We start from the raw sequence: 22,427 nt of genomic DNA on the forward strand, positions 1-22,427 counted from the left end.
GAAGATATATTCATTTTCTATTCCTGCTGCAACAAGTGATCACAAGCTTAATGGCTGAAAATGACTCATATTGATTACCTTACAACCCTGTAGGTCAGAAGTTTGACATGGGTCTCACCAAGCTAATATCAAGGTGTTAGGGTTGCGTATCTTTCTGGAGGATCTGCAGGAGAAACCACTACTTTGCCTTTTCCAGCTTCTAAAGGCTGCCCACATTCTTTGGCTTGCAATCCCCTTCCCTTCAGCTTCAAAGCCAGCAATGTAATATTTCTCTGATTCTGCTTCCAAGGCCACCTCTTTCTGTGATCACAGATGGGAAATGTTCTCATCTAATTGGATTGGACCCACTTAGAAAATCCTCAATAGTCTCCCCTTCTCAAAGTCTGCACTCCTAAGCATCACTGCAAAGCCCCCTTTCCCATGTAAAGTAACATAGTGCCAGATTTCAGGGGTTAGAACATGGACAACTTTGGGGGCATTATTCTGCCTAGCACAGAAGACATTATGACATTAGACTTCACATCCTTTAAATTTCCAATTAACTCATATTTCAACCTCAAGTTCTTACAACACATAAACATTTCAGGAGAATAATTCCATTTTATTTCCAGTAGTACTACTCACTCCCATATGCATTAGCAGAAGTGAGTTAGTATTTTGGGTGTAAAAAGTTTTGCCAAGTTCTCCATATTTGAATTTCAGAAAAAAAAAAAACAAATGTTGCTCCCAGTTGGTTATGTCTGAGAGGTGATGATATCTTGGCTCTTTTGTGGCATTCAGAAGAGAAACAATCATCATTTTGAGGTCTTTTCTTCCTGGGGTCATTAGTAAGTGGTTATTGAGAGAACTCGGAGAAGGCAATGGCACCCCACTCCAGTACTCTTGCCTGGAAAATCCCATGGATGGAGGAGCCTGGAAGGCTGCAGTCCATGGGGTCGCTGAGGGTCAGACAGGACTGAGGGACTTCACTTTCACTTTTCACTTTCATGCATTGGAGAAGGAAATGGCAACCCACTCCAATGTTCTTGCCTGGAGAATCCTAGGCACAGGGGAGCCTGGTGGGCTGCAGTCTATGGGATCGCACAGAGTCGGACACGATTGAAGTGACTTAGCAGCAGCAGCAGCAGCAGCAGCAGCATTGAAGTGAAGGGTGAGGGAATGGAGTATTGAGGAGGAATCCTGGCTTTTCTTCTTCTGTCACAGAGAGGGTAATAGAGGTGGCAGCAATTCAGAGAGAGGCACTGGAGGAGAAGTTAGTGTGGGGAAGAAGACTATGAGTTCAGTGTTAGAGACAAACTAAATATCCTCCAGTCCACAATCCCCCTGGGAACGAATGATGTCACACTGCTATTACCAATCAAATCACACAAGCAGAATGTATAACTATAAAATCTTATCTTCATACATTGCCCCTCTCTTTAGTATTTCTGGGAGTCTTCAGACTGGTGTGCCGTAAAAATCCATGCCCACTGGCATCTATGGTTCTGTTGCTGTTTGCTGTTGCATGCTGGCAATGGTATTTACCTTGTCTGCTGACACTCAACATTTCCAGCTGATGCTCTGCCCTCACTGTTTCTCTAGGGAAAAGCTGGCCTTATTAGTGAGCTGGCTTCTAACGCAACCCAAGGCTGTAAAACTCTGAAGTGTTAGAATGGTGCTGACATCCCTTAATTCTTTCCAGAAATAGAGAGAGTGTCCCTTATCCTCAATTGGTGCTTCATTTTGTTATTAGACCTTAAAGTATTGCTTATGTATCCTGGGTTGTACCAGTTTTCTTATGAAAAGAGTTCTTTTTGTTTCTTACTAAACAACTCAAAATCCAGGCTCTAAAATTAAGTAATGGACAGAATGTCATTGTGGTTCTTCCCTTGTTCTTGCTTTTTTGTTTTTCTGTGGATACCGTCACATACTGCTTTTGCCTTTGGCCAAAATGGAAACCCTTTTTGCAAATATATCCATGGGAAAATATCCACAGATTCATCAATTAGACCACTATTTCAGATGAATTAAAATTCAGTGTCTGAAATTTGTTTCTGCTCAGGTAGAACACCCATAACATTGACATGTTGACTTCAGGATGTCTGTGGGGCATCCAGATACACACACACACATACATAGGCACTTCAAAGTTCAAGAGTAGAAAATTTCCCAGTGGTGAACAAGGTGAATGACAAAAGAGTGGATTGCAATCATGACCCAGGAGACTAACTTATAAGAATCAGAAAGGGAAAGAGAAACCCGCAATGGAGACTGAGAATCTGTGATCACAAAAGCAAGGAAAGAACTGGGAAAGAACACTGCAATAAAAGCAGAGAACGTCAAGAATCAGGAAGTAACTAACAATATAAACATGAAAGTGGTTCTCGTGAAAACCAGGTTACTGTGGGATTGGGGGGTATGTGATGAAGACAGAAACAAACGGGAGATGAAGAAATTATCCTTTCAAGAGATCTGAATTAGAAAGGAAAAACCCTTCTTTCTTCCTAGCTATGATTTTTTCAGAAGCCTCATCCTGTAGGACAAGAAGAAATGTAATAAAAATAAGTAAAGAAATAAATGTTAGAGTGTGTTTGTGTGTGATGGAGCGATTGGTTCAGTTCAGTCACTCAGTCATGTCTGACTCTTTGCAACCCCATGAACTTCAGCAAGCCAGGCTTCCCCGTTCTTCACCAACTCCTGGAGCTTGCTCAAACTCATGTTCATTGAATCAGTGATGCCATCCAACCATCTCATCCTCTGTCATCCCCTTCTACTCCTGCCTTCAATCTTTCCCAGTATCAGGATCTTTTTCTAGGAGTCTATTCTATACATCAAGTGGCCAAAGTATTGGAGCTTCAGCTTCAGCATCAGGCCTTCCAATGACTATTCAGAACTGAGTTCCTTTAGGATTGACTGATTTGATCTCCTTGCAGTCTAAGGGACTCTTGAGAGTCTTCTCCAACACCACAGTTCAAAAGCATCAATTCTTTGGTGCTAAGCTATCTTTATAGTCCAACTCTCACATCCATACATGGCTAGTGGAAAAACAATAGCTTTGACTAGATGGACCTTTGAGAGCAGAGTGATGTCTCTGCTTTTTAATATGCTGTCTGGGTTGATCATAGCTTTTCTTCTAAGGAGCAAGTGTGTTTTAATTGAATGACTGCAGTCACCATCTGTAGGATTTTGGAGCCCCCCAAAATAAAGTCTGACACTGTTTCCATTGTTTCTCCATCTATTTGCCATGAAGTGATGGGACTGGATGCCATGATCTTAGTTTTCTGAATGTTGAGCTTTAAGCCAACTTTTTCACTCTCCTCTTTCACTTTCATCAAGAGGCTCTTTAGTACATTGCTGCCATAAGAGTGGTGTCATCTGCAAATCTGAGGTTATTGATATTTCTCCCCAAAATCTCGATTCCAGCTTGTGCTTCATCCAGCCTGACATTTCACATGATGTACTCTGCATATAACTTGAATAAGCAGGGTGACAATATACAGCCTTGGCGTACTCCTTTTCCTATTTGGAACCAGTCTGTTGTTCTATGTGTGGTTTTTACTGTTGCTTCTTGACCTGCATATAGATTTCTCAGGAGGCAAGTAAGGTGGTCTGGTATTCCCATCTCTTTAAGAATTTTCCAGTTGGTTGTGATCCACACAGTGAAAGGCTTTGGCATAGCCAATAAAGCAAAAGTAGATGTTTGTCTGGAACTCTCTTGCTTTTTTGATGATCCAGCAGATGTTGGCAATTTGATCTCTGGTTCCTCTGCCTTTCATAAATCCAGCTTGAACATCTGGAAGTTCACAGTTCACGTACTGTTGAAGCCTGACTTGGAGAATTTTGAGCATTACTTTGATAGTGTGTGAAATGAGTGCAATTGTATGGTAGTTTGAACATTCTTTGGCATTGCCTTTCTTTGGGATTGGAATTAAAACTTACCTTTTCCATTCCTGTGGCCACTGCTGAGTTTTCCAAATTTGTTGGCATATTGAGTGCAGTGCTTTAACAGCATCATCTTTTAGGAATTGAAATAGCTCAACTGGAATTCCATCACCTCCACTAGCTTTGTTCAAGGAAGTGATAGCGCTCATGATAAGTGGCCTCCATTTTATCATCAAAGAAAGAGGTATACTTGCCTAAGAGTCAGAGGAGATTGAGGTTGGTGAGGGAGAAGGGGGAAGAAAGAATGGTGAAGATTTTGAATAATTCTTGAAGAGGAGATGACCATAAACAATTTAGACAAGTGCCACTAAAGATCCACATTAGATCAGAAATAAAAAATCAATCTGAGTAAGGGTGACATTGAGAATGGTGTGCAAAGGTCTTTGGAAGTAAGGGAGTGAAAAATAAGACTGTTTTCAGTGGATATTTCACATCAGTGTTGACATTTCTTCAAGTGACTCTAGGAGCTGGGCAAAGGGAAAGACTGTGAGTCAGACTGTGAAGCCTTTGATGTGTATGGGACAGCCGGGGGATGGGAAAATGAAAGAAAATAGAAAGCATAGAGTGCCATATTAGAGTGCCACGTGCGCAGTAGCAGGAGCGCTTTGACAGAGGTAGAAAAAACTAAGGTTTTGAAGTTGCCCTAAGCAGCTAGGAGAAGATGAGTTAGTACTCTGGGGACCTGTAAGCCTTATGGTGTGAGAGCAGCCCAAGGATTCGGGGAGCCGGTCAAAGGGGATACTCACCCAGAGGAAGAAGCAGAACTGGCTAAGTGGCTAGCAGATGAAGGTGGCAGAGGGAAATCACTCTGTGTATTTTGTGTTGAGAACCAACCGATGGACAATAATGAGAGAAAGATTTAGATTTAACCAAACCAAAATGTCCAAGATTTGGCCCAGGTTGTTTTCTGTGAGGGGAATTGGCTGAGGGTCCTTGGGGGCATCTGGTTTTGTTCTCCTGGAGGCTGCCTGACCACCTGTGGAGTGCAGGCAGCATCTTCCTCTGGAGGGGGCTTGCTCTGTCTGTGGGGAACAGTGCCCTGGGTCCCAGCCTTAGGGCACACATGCAGCATCTTTTTACATCTCATTTCTTAACATGAGGATTTTTGATGCTCACTGAACTTCCTTTAGACAGCTCAGGATCTTTTTCTTCCTTCTGGCCTGAATTACTTCTCTCAGTTTATAAGGGAGCTGTTTGACTATTAAACTAGAACACCAGAGGCATTATTGTTATATTCTTTTGCTTTTACCTAGTCGGAAACTAAGCGAGAGTTGGGACTTGCATGGACAGGTAGATACTAGAGTGTGGCTAGGGGTCAGCAGTTGTGGAGCCCAACAAAGAAATGTGGTGGGTTGGACACTGGACAATGTTTAATCTCAAATCAGTAGGTGACAGTGATAAAACAGTGAAACAAGTGTGTATTCTTCCAGGAGGCATACCAGAAATGATAGACTCAAGCTATGGCAGAACAGCTTGCTGTGTCAGCCTCAAGGGAAGCTTGATCTTGAGACACTGTCTATGAAGATGAAGGTTAAACTTTGCTTTGCTCTGTCTGAGCCCTCAGAGAGAAGTTCATGGCTATATTTCAATCAAATGTGGAGAAGATGAGTAACGGGAGGTCTTGGCAGAAATTAAGTAGATTAATACAGCTCATCCCTCTTTTCAGGCTCTTAGATGGCAGGGTGGTAAAGAATCTGCCTGCCAACGCAAGAGATGCAAAACATGCAGGGGCGATTCCTGGGCCAGGAAGATCCCCTGGAGGAGGAACTGGCAACCCACTCCAGTATTCTTGCCTGGGAAATCCCATGGACACAGGAGCCTGGTTGGCTATAATCCATGGGGTAGCAAAGAGTCAAACACGACTGAGTGACTGAACACATCTCTCTTGTCATAACATACATAGTTCTAGTCCGTTCATGAACCTATGCTTTTTATGACATTTATGTATATTGGTCCCGGTCAGTTCATGATCCTATGCATTTTATGACACGTATGTATGTCATTTCTTCTTTGAATATTAAGATATTTTAGATGAAAGTATATCTCTTAATAAATTATTTCTGAAGCAAGATGTTAAGATTTGAATTTTTGAATAATGTCCATTCTCTGCACTGTAGGTCTGAGCCAGGCTCTGGTCGTATTAGTGGACAAACTAAGACATTTATGTTATTGGCTCAGATTAAATTCTGAAATGGCATACATGTATTATAATAGGTGAGGGAGTCTACATGCAAAGTGAACACCCTTTGGATATCTACACTTTTACCCTTTTTTGGTTTAGGTAATAATCTGGACAAAAATGTTTGTCTCCAACAAAATAAGACTCTCCTCTATAGTTTTCATTAATGACCATTTCCTACTGTCTCTAGCTTTTAAAAATGTATTTTTCCCTTATACTTGCTGACTTCTACCTATGTCTTTTTGGAGTGCAGGAGTTAGAGCAACTGTGTCCAGTTTGCCACCAGCATTGCATAAACACTCTCATCTGGAAGAGTAATTTATGGCTGGAGAGAGGGATGGGCAAGGAAGAAAAGGGAAATGAGTAGACCCAACTGATGAGTTGGTGGTGGAGAAGGAGGCCTCTTGGAGACTAGCTCAAAGGAAATTATTGGAACTGCTGGGTTGAGGGAGAACGGAAGGATGGTGGCCAAGGTTGGTAAGTGGCAGACAGGGAAGCCAGGAACACACAGGTAGCCCAAGTAACCTGTGCCAGGAACAGGGGGATTTGGGGAAAGTGAGGGAGGAGAAAAGAGGGAAAACTGTCAAGTTCCCAATTCCTAATTTTAGTGACCTCTCTGGAAAGGGACAGCTGCTAAGCTGCTAAATCGCTTCAGTCGTGTCCAACTCTATGCAGCCCCATAGACGGCAGCCCACCAGGCTCCCCTGTCCCTGGGATTCTCCAGGCAAGAACACTGGAGTGGGTTGCCATTTCCTTCTCCAATGCATGAAAGTAAAAGTGAAGTCGCTCGGTCATGTCCGACTCTCAGTGACCCCATGGACTGCAGCCTACCAGGCTCCTCCATCCATGGGATTTTCCAGGCAAGGGTACTGGAGTGGGGTGCCATTGCCTTCTCCGAAAAGGAACAGAGAGTGCAGTTTTTCTTCCTTGGTACTCTGCCTCTGTGAAGGCTCAGTCACTGGTCCCTCTTCTTTCTTTTCTAATCGTTTCTTTTTTCCTTTCCTTTCCTTTCTTATCTCTTTCCTCCTATCCACCCTGCCTCTTCTTTCATCTGACCGATTAGAACATCTCCATGTTGAAGAGTTACTTGATGTCATCATAGCTCCAAACCATTGATTTTTCAATACAGGAAATTGTAGTTGTTTTTAATAAAAGAGAAAAGGAAAGGGAATGTGACTAATGTCTGTGGAAAACCAGGCGACAATTCAAAAACCACTGAGTCTCCAGGAAAGCAGAAGAAGGACTATCCCTCTGATCACATCTGACATCACTTCATGGAATCTGGATGGTTTCTCGGGAGAGGAGAACTATTTTTCCAAGATATTATAAGTCAATAAGAAAGGATATTTTAAAGCCCCCTTTCACTTTTAAAACCCCCAAGCACTTTTGGTTTTAAAGCAAAGTCTTTTTGTGCTTCTTTATTCCTCTTTTTGTTCTGTGCCAAAGAACACAAATACAGTCTTCTTTGGGATCTCTATTTCTTGGATACTCCTTGCCAATATATCTCCATGTGGATTAAATAGATGGCATCAACAGTGTGGCTGGGAGGCAGAGCAAGCGAGAGAAGAGGGTCATGCTGTTCTCACATGGGCTTCGGGGTTGAGTGATTTCAGTGTCTGCAGCTTGTCTACCAGAGTAGTAAGCATAAAGCATCAATCTATAAAGGATATTTTCAACTATGTTGAGAGAGCTGTCTGCATAGTTGAAGATGTGATAGGATCATTGCTATTTTTGGAGCAGCATTTCCAGTGAATCCAAGGGGCAACTCAGTTTTGGTTTAGTTGTTCTTTCTTAAAATAGCTCTCCATTGAGAATGATGAGGCTCTGTTTGCTCATGGTGAAGTTTTAAGTTTCACTCATGTCAGGAAAACGAAGGTCTTTGACTATATATGAGCTTTAAAAGAGATCGAATGAAAAAAAATAAAAGAGATCGAATGCTTGTTTCCCCCCTTTTTTATGGGCCACGGGGCATGTGTTTTTAATAGACCTTTAAGTCTGCAAATAAGTACAAACATAATATTACCTAGTACTTTGAAGGCCACCAATAGAGATACTCAGTGAGTATAGTCAGAATAGGGTTAGAGAGTTTATGGATTAAGGTACTAGAAAGAGAAAAAAAAAATATAAAACTAATATTTTCTGCAGCAGCTTTATGTTATCCTTTCCTTCCTATAACTCATCTCTTTTTCCTCTTTAACTTTGTGTTTCCTGGTTACTATTTACCTTTTTTTAAGAATGCCCAAAGCAAGCATATGCTGAAATGGAGATTCAATCAATCTTCTTCTAGTAACGATCGTGCAGTGTGATAGAACCAGAGTCTGAGAGTTGGAAGGCCTTATTCACCATGGACTGGAGAGTAATTCTCAGGGCATAGAATTAAAAGTGTTATTGGGTTTATCTTGAAGAAATAATCTAGGCGTTAAGTGGGGAACTGAGTATGATGTCAAATACTGAGTATTCATATAAATATTGTGGTGCCAAAAAAGGTAGGATATTATTTATCTTGGAATAAATATTCTAAATGAGTGTTAGTGTCTTTTTTGAGAGTACCATGATATCTGGTCTCAGCCTCTTTGCCCTTCTCCTCTAAAAGCAGTGATGGTTGGGAAGCCAGAGTCTGATTAGATCTGACTCTGTTCTTTTCTTTGTACTGATCCTTCGGTGTGACATTTCCTCTCTTACGTGTTCCTCAGGGCATACATGAGTGTGAAGGAGCTGAAGGAGGCACTGCAGCTCAACAGCACCCACTTCCTCAATGTCTACTTTGCCAGCTCAGTACGAGAAAACCTTGCAGGTGCTGCCACCTGGCCTTGGGACAAGGAAGCCATCAGTCACCTGGGTAAGTAAAGTTGAAGAAAACTGCAGTTGGAGAAATGAGGAGGTTGGAAGGGAATCTGTGAAAGTTAGTTGGGGGGGGGGAGGGAATGGAGAGAAAAATAAATTTACATAATAAATTAGCTTCTTTGGGCTGATAATAGCTTTGAGCAGAATTTTTCAAAATGTTTTAATGAAGACAGGTAAGATGTACTAGGGCAACAGTGGCAAATACTCAGAATGTTCTAGACCAAATATTCAGAAGGTTCTAGACCAAATAATCTAGATGCAAATAAATTGCTGACATGAGATGAGATCTATTTTATGTCTTGATTAATCTCAAGAGGGAACCAAGCAAAAAGGTGGCTAGACTGTGAAATCTGGTTTGCAGTAATCTCTGTGCCAGAAGATTGCTGAGCATCTTGCATGGATGTGTCCGAAAGGTTGGGGAAGGAATAAGAAGCAATAGGTTAACAATAGATGAAAAGATAGTGTTGCCGTGCAAGAGGAAACCAGAACATAAAAATCCCTGTAGTGAATTAGGTCAGCATCCAGAAGCGCTATATATCTCAAGAAAGGAAGAGATAATAAAAAGTTAAACCTGTGGTGATCCAAACTGAATGCTTTGCTTATCCTGGGTTTCATTGGCTCTATAGTCATCTGATACAGTTTTAGGGCTCTCCTTTTATCATTAAATTTTGTATTTTCAGTTGTCAGTATATGATAAGTCAGAAATTTGTGAGGTGAGTGGTGCTTTCCAAATCAAAACTAATGTGAGTCATTCTAGTCTTCATGGTTGTAAGAGGCAAGCTGGAAGGTTATATGCCAATAAATCATTTAGTAGTGAGTTTGAGTATCTGGAATTATCCTCATGATAAACAGTGGTAACAGAGGAGCATACACATCTTTAAGAAAGTACCTCCAAATTGGCTCACATCTGATTCACCAAATGTTACCTTTCAGTACATATGACAGCAAGGTTTATCAGTAATGGTTTCTAAGAATCCTAGGGCAGTCATCGGGAGTTGAACCTACTTGTTCAAAAAACCTTCAAAAAAAAAAAAGATCTGCCTAGCCATTATGGAGACAAATCTTGACCCCTTAATAAGAATTGTTGAGCTGGGAGCAAAGCCTTGAGTATTTTCCAACTTCTCTGGCACTAGGCCATTGACAAAATTCATTTAAATTTTTTTAAAAATGGACAAAAATACCAAAAAATTAGCTACTTGAAAACATCAGACATCAGCCAAGACAGTGAGGATTTTAGAGACCCAATCCCCAATTAGAAGAAAGCTGCATTGATGTGAGCTCAGTTTTCGTTTTTTTCTCCTTGAGGGAAATTGCCAATTCTCAGTAAAAGTAATAGAAGCAGATCAGAGAGCAGCAGTCCAGAGCATGCTTCAGTCTCACTACTGGGGAGACAAAAACTATAAGTCAAAACCTCTAAGGTATCCAGACTAGAGGGATCAAGTTCCCAGAGAAATAGAAACCATGGAAAAAATAAAGGTGATATTCTACTCATAATTTTAAGATATTTTCTGATTTCTGAACTATGCATTCTCTAAGTCAGTGACCAAGAAAATAAGTATTGATATAAAATAGCTGCTATTAGATTAAAAAGCTGAAAAGTAATTTCAGGAGTCTCACAGTGGAGGGGACCAAAAAATGGAATTGAGATCCTGTCAAGGAGGGGAATTGAGACACTCTATGAAATACTCTTTATAAACATTCTATGAAGGAAAATATAAATAGTCTAGCTTACACAAAGCATAAAATTCAGCCTGAAACACTCTTAAGTACCTGTTTGTAGGAGGTCATCTTGCCTGGAGGATCCCATGGCAAGAGGAGCCTGGCAGAATACAGTCTATAGAGTCACAGAGTCAGACATGACTGAAGTGACCTAGCAGCCGCATAGCAGCATCTGCCTATATTTAACTGCCTAACAGAAGAAAGTTAAATATGCTCTGGAGGAAGACAATATCATCAAAAACCTCTACAAATGTTCATGCATAATGTCCTGAAATCAGTAAAAAAAAAAATTTCCAGTTATGCCAAAAGACAGGATCAAATGATGGGAAACTAAACAAAGAAATAAGCAATCACTCCATAAATGCAGATTCACAGATTATCCAGATATTGGAGTTATGGAATATTGGCTTAAGATAATTATGATTAATATGTTCAAGATAGATAAAAAGTTGTAGAGTGTCCTCAGAGAATTAGAATACATATTAGTGAATCAAAGGGAAATTTTAGAACAAAAATATAGTAACTGAAATTAAGAAATTAATAGATTAGTTTGTGAGCAGGAGAAAAGATTTAGAAAACTGTAGAACACATACGTATTGAAGGTCAAAGAGGAAAAGTGATGTAAAAATATAGAAAACAGCATGAGGCATTTGAGACCTGATGAAAAATTCCTACTGTAAATTGGAGTTCTAGAAGAAGAAGAGAAAGATTTTGAGGCAGAAACAATGTCAAAGAGATAGCAGCTGAGAATTTTGCAAGGTTACAAAAAATATCAAACTACAGATTCAAAATGTTTTTCAAACCCTAAGAAGGATAAATAGAAAGGGAATCACAACTTAATTCATTATAGCAAACATGCTGAAAATCAAAGGTAAGGAGAAAAGACTCAAAAGTAACCAGAGGAAATTTGTTACTTTAAAAGAAGCAACAGTAAAATTGGCATGCTGATTTTTCAACAGAAACTATGGAAGTCAGAAAACAACAGATTGATGCATTTTTTAAAAATGCTAAAAGAATAATTGCCAATTTATAATTCTATATTCAGCAAAAAATCTTTTAAAGAAAAATTAGACATATTTTCAGACAAAAATAGATAATTTAATACCAACAGTAAAGCAAATATTGAAGAAAGCTATCCAAATAGAATGAAAATGACTCCAAATGGAAACAGAGACATACAAAAAGAAATGAACCACACTAGAAAGAATAAAAATATTAAAAAAAAATTTTTTGGTTTAAAATATATGTGGTTAAAACATGACAACAATGGCATGAAAGACAAAAAGAAAGTAAATTAAATTAAATTATTTAAGCCCCTTCTATACCAATATCTAGAAACATTACTGATTTATTCATTTTAGACAGCTTATACATACCTTATATAAGAATTAGCTCAAAATAGATCATAGGTTTAACTATAAAAAGTAAAACTGTATAACTTCAAAAAGAAAAAATAAGAGAAAATCTTCAGGGCAAGGTTAGGTGAAGAGCGCTTATATATGACACCCAAAGCATAGTCCGTAGAAATGAAAATGGATAAATTGAACCTAATCAAAATTAAGACTTTTTCTCTGAGAAACACTCTATTAAGATGAACAAAGCAATGGCAGGCTTGGCAGAAGCGTTTGCAAACTGTACATCTCACAAAGGATTTGTGTCTAGAATATATAAAGAACTTTGAAAACAAGAGTAAACAGATATTCCAGTTAGAAAATGGGCCAAAGCACAGACATTTTGGCAAAGAAGATATACAGATGGAAAGTAAGCACATGAAAAGATATTTAATATCGTTAGGGAAAAACAAATTAAAGCCACAGTGAGGCTGCTGCTGCTAAGTCACTTCAGTCGTGTCTGACTCTGTGTGACCCCATAGATGGCAGCCCACCAGGCTCCCCCGTCCACTTATTAAAAGACCTAAAAAGTAATAATAACCATACTAAATGCTAGTGAGGATGCAGAGAACTGGATATTGCATATATTGCTGATGAAAAAGTAACACGGCACAGCCAGTTTGGAGAATACTTTGGCAGTTTTTTGTAAAATTAAATGTACACTTACCACATGACCCAGTAACTGGACTACTGAATATTTATCCCAGAAAAGTGAAAGTATATGTCCACTCCAAAACCTGTGTATTGATCTTCATAGTAGCTCTATCTGTGACAGAGCAAAACTGGAAATGACAAAAGTATTTTTTAGTGATAACTGAAAGCGAACTGTGATACACGCATACAATGGGATGTGCGCGTGGGCCTGCTATGCTCATTCGCTCAGTCGTGTCCGACTCCGCAACCCCATGGACTGTGGCCCACCAGGCTCCTCTGTCCATGGGATTTTCCAGGCAAGAGTACTGGAGTGGGTTGCCATTTCCTACTCCAGGGGATCTTCCTGACCAGGGATGGAACCTGCATCTCCTGCTTGGCAGGTGGGTTCTTTACTGCTGAGCCACCTGGGAAGCCAACGATACTACTCAGTAATAAAAAAGAACAGAGTATTGATACATGCAACAATTTATTATGGATATCAAGGGTGTTATGGGGAGTGAAAGAAATCTCACAAGTTGCATGCTTGAGAATATTATATAATATTCTCAAAAATTCATGTGGTATTCTCAAAGTTAAAAAAGAAGACTAGAGGGAGAGAACAAGCTAGTGGTTGTCAGGGGTTAGGAATAGTAGAGGATTGAGGAGAGAGGTATGCATGAGGGGGGACATGAAGGATAATAGAGGAGCAATCTTAATGGTGATTCAATGTTTCAGTGTCTTGATTGTGGTGGTAGTACACCAAGGTATACAAACATGTGATAAAATTTCATAGAACTACACACATACACACCAGACTGCATGCAGAAACCGGTGAAATCTAAGTAAGGTCAGTAGTCTCTATGCATAAACAGAACATATCACATATAGCTCTTTGAAAGCTCACTGAATGAAGGAATGAATGAATAAATGAATGGAGGTATTAAATTTAAATGGTTTCAAGATATGGTTGTTCAAACTAGGGTTCTGTAACAACCTAAGGGGTGGGATGGGGTGGGAAGTGGGAGAGAGTGTCAAGAGGGAGGGGACACAGGTGTCCCTATGACTGATTCATGCTGATGTATACCAGAAACCAACACAATATTATAAAGCAATTATCCTTCAATTAAAAATAAACATTTTTTTAAAAAAAAGAGAAAAAAAGAAATATTTAAATTATGTCATTTGTCACTGACTTATAATGAATTGAAAAAGAAGCTAGGGATTTTAAATTTTATTCTTAAACCTTTTAAGAATAACTAGTTCCCCACCACATGTTTCCTAATTTGTTTTTAAGAAGTAGAAGACTAGACTGAACAGCTGAAATGTCTGACTCAATATGAAATTTCTCATGTTCTTATTTACTTTTTCTTGTTCAATCATATTGAATAAAGGAACTATATTGACCTAAATCAGGTGTAGAGTAGTGCAGACAGCTGAAATAACATGATAGAGGAAGACGTTTATGATTTTCTAAACAGAGTCTTTACAAAACTCAAGATAAGATTATCTGTGTCAACATTCGAGACTCTGTATTTTGAGGGTCACTTGAGTGACCTGGCAGATAAGTGCACTAGTCTGAAAGTTGGAAGATTGAGGCCAATTTCTGACTACAAATGGCTTAAGTCACTATGTGGAAAAACTAAGGTAATCTGTGGTCAACCCATTTCTGACCTTAGCATGATTTTGTACTTTCGATGTTGTGGTAATACAGGGCAGAATTTTTTTAATAAGTAAATGAATAAGTGAGATCCCCTTGAGCTCAGTGGTTTTGTATATCTTTACCTTTAGCGTAAAACACTTAAACTGAAAACATGTCTTCAAAGGCAGAAGTCTTAAGTTAGTGCTTGTTATTGTTGTTCAGTCGCTAAGTCCAACTCTTCACGACGACCCCATGAACTGCAGCATGCCAGGCTTCCCTGTCCTTCACTATTTCCTGGAGTTGCTCAAATTCATGTCCATTGAGTCACTGATGCCCTTCAACCATCTCATCCTCTGCTGCCCCTTCTTCTCCTGTCTTCAATCTTTCCCAGCTTCAGGGTCTTTTCCAATGAGTTTGCTTTTCACATCTGGTGGCCAAAGTATTGGGGCTTCAGCTTCAGCATCAGTCCTTCCAACAAATATTCAGGGTTGATTTCTTTTAGAATTGACTGGTTAAATCTCTTTACTGTCCAAGGGACTCTCAGGAGTCTTCTGCAACACCACAGTTTGAAAGCATCAGTTCTTCAATGCTCAGCCTTCTTTATAGTCCAACTCTCATGTCCACACATGACTACTGGAAAATTGAATTGAACTCATTTCATGGCATTGTCAAAGATAGAATAATTAGAAGAGGTTCACTGTAGAGATATGCACAGCAAAACTGGGAGACAGGCAGGCAAACACAAACTTAGAGTAATACTGTGTGATGCTGCCATGCACGAGGGCAAGTAGGAACATGACAAGAAGTGCTTGGTTATGCTGAAAATATCAGAGAAGAAGGGGAGAGCGTGCTGAGGGGCTGAGGCTTGCGGAGAGAGTTAAAAGATAAGCAGAAGTTTGTGTCGCAGACAATGACAGGGCATTCCAGAGCGAAACAAAAGGTAGATGCCAACGTTTAGACTGTTAAAAACCTAGACTTGCTTAGAAATGGAATGTCCTTGGAATCGCTAGAACAGGGCTCTTCAAACTCATTTTTGCTTTCTTATAACTCCTAAAAGACTTGAAAAACCCCTTTACCCCTTCATAGATTTAAAAAGTAACAACTAAAAATGTAGCCATAAGTTTAAATTATAGCAAAGAATATTACCTCTGGTATATTATTTAAATTATTGACATTTAAAAATGCTTTTTAAATCTCCTCTTCTAAACGTATCCTCACTAACATAACAATTTGATAATTACTATCATTCATTTAAAAATGTATGGCCATGCACTTTTTTAACACTGAGAAATTACTCCTTGCTCCTTTTTTCTCTTTGGATTTGTGTTTCCATTTCATTGCTCCTATAGAACTTTGTGGGCTTCCCCGGTGTCTCAACAGTAAAGAATCTGCCTGCAATGCAGGAGACATAAGAAATGCAGGTTCGATCCCTGGGTTGGGAAGATCCCTGGAGGAGGGAATGGCAACCCACTCCAGTATTCTTTCCTGGAGAATCTTAGGGACAGAGGAGCCTGGAGGGTGACAGTCCATGAGGCTGCAAAGAGTTGGACATGACTGAAGTGACTGAGTGTGCGTGCCCGTGTACTCACACACACACACACACACACACACACACACACAGAACTTTGCACTTAATGTAACAATGAGAGAAAGTGAAAGTGAAGTCGCTCAATCATGTCTGACTCTTTGTGACCCCATGGACTGTAGCCCACTAGGCTCCTCCATCCATGGGGTTTTCCAGGCAAGAATACTAGAGTGGGTTTAGTAAGTAACCTATTTATCTTCTAAAAACAGATTTTAAGTAAAACGCCTCTTTTGTGATATCTTTTAATTAAAGTTTTTATTTTGAGATAATTGTATCTTCACATGTGGTTGTAAGAAGTAGTACAAAGAGATTCCGCAGATCCTTTACCCATTTTTCTTCAAGGGAAGCATCTTGCAAAACTATAATACAATATCACAAACAGGATATTACTGTTGATACTGATCATAAGTTATAATGAGTGAAAAATTTCTTCTCAATTGAGTTAGCTTTTGAAATGTTTCCTTGTCCGAAATTGATCAAAACAATACTTTAAAATGTTGATTGATGACTAGTAAGCAAAGTGGAAAATGCACATTTAATGAGTTGAGAATGACTTTTCTCTCCCAGATTAGTTCTTGTGTTAGTGAATGAAAAGTAATTACTGCTATAATAAGACAGGATTTAGCATCAGTTATGTTGCTTTTTTTTTTCTTTTTTAGCTCTAAGTGCTGAGAGACTTTTTTCACATAAATAAGTAGATGAGGGAAATAGAGTTGTGTTTGACTGAGTGGGTGGTGGTGCCAAGGCAGAAAATATAGAAAAAAAAGAGGAGCAAAGAGTGAGGCAGTTTGATTTTGGAGGTGTTAAATTTGGGGTCTCTACCAATTTGACCATGCAAAGGATTTCCACAAAAGCAGAGGAGGAGCAGGATTCAGAAGTGTACCAGATACCAAAGGAAAGAGGGATCTGAGAGAGTCCCTTGTGGCCCACAAATATGTCTGCTTCAGAAAGATGAAGTAAGTACAAGGGCATCTTGGCTAGGTTAGAAAGGACAGTCGGTCACTCTCTGGCATGGAAGTTGAACACTTCAGAGTGTTCTGGGCCAACCATCTTTCTAATTGTCCTAGGGAATGTTGTACAGCCAAGAACATTCAGAAATACTGATCAGATCACAAGCAACATGCGCCAATGCATGGGACCTAAGAACTGTGTGGGAGGGAACTTGAGCCTGGCTTACAATGGGTCTTCAGACATATAGGATCTTCTAAGGAGTCCAGGTCATACGAGCCTTGTAGGAAAAAACGTCTTTGAGTGATAGAGTGGGCTATGGCTTCCAAAAGATAGGAAGAAATCTATGTTGAGCAAGTCACCTAATATATAAAATGGGAATAAAGGAAGAGTGCCTGGCACATGGACTTCCCTGGTGGTCCAGTGGCTAAGGCTCTACACTTCCAGTGCAGGGGGCCCAGGTTCGATCCCTGGTCAGGGAACTAGATCCCACAACTAAGACATAGCACAGCCAAATAAATGAATGAATGAATTTTAAAAATACCTGGTGCATAGTAGGGCTTCAGTAAATATTAGCTCCACTGGTACTAGTAGTAGCAGCAACAGCAATAGAAGTTCCAAATACTGTATGTCTGTGGCCGACATTCATGGTTGTGCCCTTAGCCTCTCACCTACCTCATCTCCATCCTAGAGAACTGTAGTGCCCTAGAAAGATGTTCGCTCCTTTGTAAAAAAGTAAGCAATGTATTTTAAGGGTCAAACTGTTTGCAGAGGCAAAGCAACTTATAAGAAGCAAAGAGATTCCATATATATATGTATAATATGCAATATTCATTTTTCTCCTTCTCACTTTACTCTGTATAACAGGCTCTAGGTTAATTCACCTTAGTTCAACTGACTCCCATTCTTTTTGTTTTATGGCTGACTAATATTCCTTTGTATATATGTACCACAATTTCTTTATCCATTCATCTGCCAGTGGACATCTAGGTTGCTTAGGGGAAGGATAGGGTGGGCCTAATTGAGAAAGCAGCCTGACCGTATATACCTACCTAATGTGTAAAGTGTATAGCTAATACACATAACACATGGAGCCCAAGGAAGCTGCTCTATAACACAGGAGCCCCGTCTGGCCCTCTGTGATCACCCAGAAGGGAGGGATAGGGGATGGGATGGGAGGGAGACTCAAGAGGGAGGGAATATATATATATATATATATGCTTCCCTAGTAGCTCAGTGGTAAATAATCTGCTTGTAATACAGGAGCCACAAGAGACATGGGTTCAATTCCTGGGTCCAGAAGATCTCTGGAGGAGGGCATGGCAACCCACTCCCATATTCTTGCCTGAGAATTCCATGGACAGAGGAGCCTGGTGGACTGTAGTCCATAGGGCTGCAAAGAGTTGGACATGGTGACTGAAGTGACTTAGCACACACATGTGCATATATATATATATATATATATGTATTTAGTTTTAGCTGATTCATGTTGTTATACAGCAGGAATCAGCACAGCTTTGTAAAGCAATTGTTCTTCAGTTGCTAATTCATGTCTGATTCCTTGCAACCACATGGACTGCAGCCTGCCAGACTTCACTGTCCTTCATTATCTCCTGGAGTTTGCTCAGACTCATGTCATTGAGTTGGTAAAGCCATTATTCTACAATAGGAAAAAAAAAAAAATTAAAAGAAGCAAAAGTAGGCTCCTGTGAGTCACAGAAGGAAAGAATAAGTGATTGTTGGCAGTTTGGGGGTGGTGGGAAGTACCTAGTCAGGGTCTGTGGTTCTCACAGGGCCAGATGGACTGGAAGAGAGGAGCTGCCACAGAGGTGGCGTGGGTGGGGCATATATCTGGTGGAAGGCAAAGCAGGAGCTGCATGGCTGGGTAGGGGAAGACGGAAGCAGCAGATGTGAGCTCACAGGGGATATAAATTGGAAGCAGCAGATGTGAGCTCACAGAGGATATTAATTTCCCTCACCTAGAATTTTCATAGGGGATCCCCATCCCCCCCAAGACAAAGCTCGACTTCCTCCTAACCAAAAAGTTCACACTGAGATTGGACTCTGACATCAGTTGTGACACATTCATGCACAATGTGAGTGAGAAATAGCCATGGGTTTGGCAAGTGGGAAGTCTTTGGTCCTCTCAGCCCGATTGTCTCTGTGGAGTGTGGATGGAGGAACCAGAGTGGGAGGGGTCAAGGAGTCTGCAGGAGGTGAAGAGGGGCACCCTGGTGCAACAAACTGCTAAATGATGGGGCTAGAGCAAAGCAACTTCATTCTTCTCCACTGTTTCCTCTTCACTATACCAAAGTGGAGTGATTCTTATGTGAGATGAGAAGTAAACAAGACATGTAAACTTGAGCACACCATGTTCATATGAGGACTTGCTGAATCATTAGTGAGAAAAGCTACCGGGCATGAACAGGATAAGGGCTTTTACTGGTCATTACCCACTGGCTGCTTCAGCAGATTATTTAATTATCAGAAGATAACATTCTGTAAATGGTGTTACTTTAGGTTGCTTGGGGTTTCAAACATAGTGGGCACTCTTAGACATTGAAACCCTGAAAAAATTATCCTCTGCTAGATGACACCACCCTTATGGCAGAAAGTGAAGAGGAACTAAAAAGCCTCTTGAGGAAAGTGAAAGAGGAGAGTGAAAAAGTTGGCGTAAAGCTCAACATTCAGACAACAAAGATCATGGCATCTGGTCCCATCACTTCATGGGAAATAGACGGGGAAACAGTGGAAACAGTGTCAGACTTTATTTTGGGGGGCTCCAAAATCACTGCAGATGGTGACTGCAGCCATGAAATTAAAAGATGCTTACTCCTTGGAAGAAAAGTTATGACCAACCTAGATAGCATATTGAAAAACAGAGACATTACTTTGCCAACAAAGGTCCATCTAGTCAAGGCTATGGTTTTTCCAGTGGTCATGTATAGATGTGAGAGTTGGACTGTGAAGAAAGCTGAGCACTGAAGAATTGATGCTTTTGAACTGTGGTGTTGGAAAAGACTCTTGAGAGTCCCTTGGACTACAAGGAGATCCAACCAGTCCATTCTGAAGGAGATCAGCCCTGGGATTTCTTTGGAAGAATGATGCTAAAGCTGAAACTCCAGTACTTTGGCCAGCTCATGCGAAGAGTTGACTCATTGGAAAAGACTCTGATGCTTGGAGGGATTGGGGGCAGGAGGAGAAAAGGATGACAGAAGATGAGATGGCTGGATGGCATCACTGAGTCAATGGACGTGAGTCTGAGTGAACTCCGGGAGTTGGTGCTGGACAGGGAAGCCTGGCGTGCTGTGATTCATGGGGTCGCAAAGAGCTGGAAATGACTGAGCAACTGAACTGAACTGAATTGATGAACTACATGTCCTGAAATTGGAGTGGCCCAAAGATATGTTTGAAGAAGTGGCAGGAATACACAGAAAAGCTGTACAAAAAAGATCATAATCTCCCAGATAACCACAGTGATGTGATTGCTCACCTAAAGCTAGACATCCTGAGCTTGAAGTCAAGGGGGCCTCAGGAAGCAACACTACAAACAAAGCTAGTGGAGGTAATGGAATTCCAGTTGAGCTATTTCAAATCCTAAAAGATGATGCTGTTAAAGTGCTGCACTCAATATGCCATCAAATCTCTAAAACTCAGCAGTGGCCACAGAATTGGAAAAGGTCAGTTTTCATTCCAATGCCAAAGAAAGTTCAAACTACCACACAATTGCACTCATTTCATGCACTAGCAAAGTAATGCCCAAAATTCTCCAAGGTAAGCTTCAACAGTATGTGAACTGAGAACTTCCAGAAGTTCAAACTGGATTTAGAAAATGCAAAGGAACCAGAGGTCAAATTGTCAACATCTGTTGGATCTTAGGAAAAACAAGAGAATTCCAGAGAAACATTTACTTCTGCTTCATTGACTACACTAAAGCCTTTGACTGTGTGGATCACAACAAACTGTGGAAAATTCTTAAAGAAATGGGAATGCCAAACCACCTTACCTTTCTTCTGAGAAACCTGTATGCAGGTCAAGAAGCAGCAGTTAGAACTGGACATGAAACAACTGACTGATTCAAAACTGGGAAAGGAGTGCATCAAGGCTGTATATTGTCAACCTGCTTATTTAACTGATATGCAGAGTACATCATGCAAAATGCCGAGCTGAATAAAGCACAAGCTGGAATCAAGATTCCGGGAGAAATATCAATAACCTCAAACATGCAGAAGACACCACTCTTATGACAGAAAGAGAAGAGGAACTAAAGAGCCTCTTGATGAAGGTGAAAGAGGAGAGTGAAAAAGCTGGCTTAAAGCTCAACATTCAAAGAATTAAGATCTTGGCAAATCCAGTCCCATAACTTCATGGCAAATAGATGGGGAAATGATGGAAACAGTGACAGGCTTTTTTTCTTGGGCTCCAAAATGACTGCAGATGGTGACTGGAGCCAAGAAATTCAAAGACACTTTCTCCTTGGAAGAAAAGCTATGACAAACCTAGACAGTGTACTGAAAAACAGAGAGATTACTTCACTGACAAAGGTCTATATAGTCAAAGCTATGGTTTTTCCGGTAGTCATGTATAGATGTGAGAGTTGGACTATAAAGAAAGCTGAGTGCTGAAGAATGGATGCTTTTGAACTGTGGTGTTGGAGAAGATTCTTGAGAGTCCCTTGGACTGAAAGGAGATCAAACCAGCCAATCCTAAAAGAAATAAATCCTGAATATTCATTGGAAGGGCTGAAGCTGAAGCTCCAATAGTTTGGGCACCTGATACAAAGAGCCAACTCATTGAAAAAGAATCTGATACTGGAAAAGACTGAAGACAGGAGGAGAAAGGGACGGAGTGTGAGATGATTGAATGGCATCACTGACTCAATGGACATGAATTTGAATAAGCTCTGGGAGTTGATGAAGAACAGGGAAGCCTGGTGTGCTGCAGTCCATGGGATCACAAAAAGTACGACATGACCGAGCAACTGAATAACAAAAGACAGGTTTGAGGAGGGCATGGCAACCCACTCCAGTATTCTTGCCTGGAAAATCCCATGGAAAGAGGAGCCTGGCAGGCTGCAGTCCATAGGGTCGCACAGAGTTGGACACGACTGAAGTGACTTAGCATGTATGCATGCAAAGATAGTTTTATGCATTTGTGAGTAGGTGGAGTATTAATAAACAATCACCTTTATATGTGATACCTTGAAAGATCTCCTCTACTAGAACATATCCTAGTAATCACTGAATCCTTTGTTTCCAGAACAGTGTTGTTGGTCACTAAGTCATGCCCCATTCTTTTGCAGTCCCGTGCAATATAGCCCACAAGACTCCTTTGTCTATGGGATTTCCCAGGCAAGAATACTGGAGTGAGTTGCCATTTCCTCCTCCAGAGAATCTTCCCTACCCAGGGACTGAACCTGTGTTTCCCACATTGGCAAGGCAGATTCTTTACTGCTGAGTTACCAGGGAAGCCCTAGAACAGGACCTGACACTGTATAGATGCATAATAAAGGCTGAATTGATACATCAATTATAGAAAATATCTTTCCCATTCATACTCTGTAGTGCC

At 40.4% G+C, this 22,427-nt stretch overlaps 1 protein-coding gene across 1 annotated transcript in view; it reads left to right on the top strand.

Moving 5' to 3' along the window:
• The window catches only part of PAPPA2 (pappalysin 2), a 329,773-nt gene that overhangs the window by 129,639 nt on the left and 177,707 nt on the right, over positions 1-22,427 (top strand). Inside the window, exon 3 of the mRNA XM_005690911.3 lies at positions 8,794-8,939. Within this exon, the coding sequence (XP_005690968.2) occupies positions 8,794-8,939 (146 nt within the window). The remainder of the gene's footprint in view (positions 1-8,793; positions 8,940-22,427) is intronic.

Source organism: Capra hircus, chromosome 16 (genome assembly GCF_001704415.2).
Source record: "Capra hircus breed San Clemente chromosome 16, ASM170441v1, whole genome shotgun sequence".
NCBI lineage: Eukaryota > Metazoa > Chordata > Mammalia > Artiodactyla > Bovidae > Capra > Capra hircus.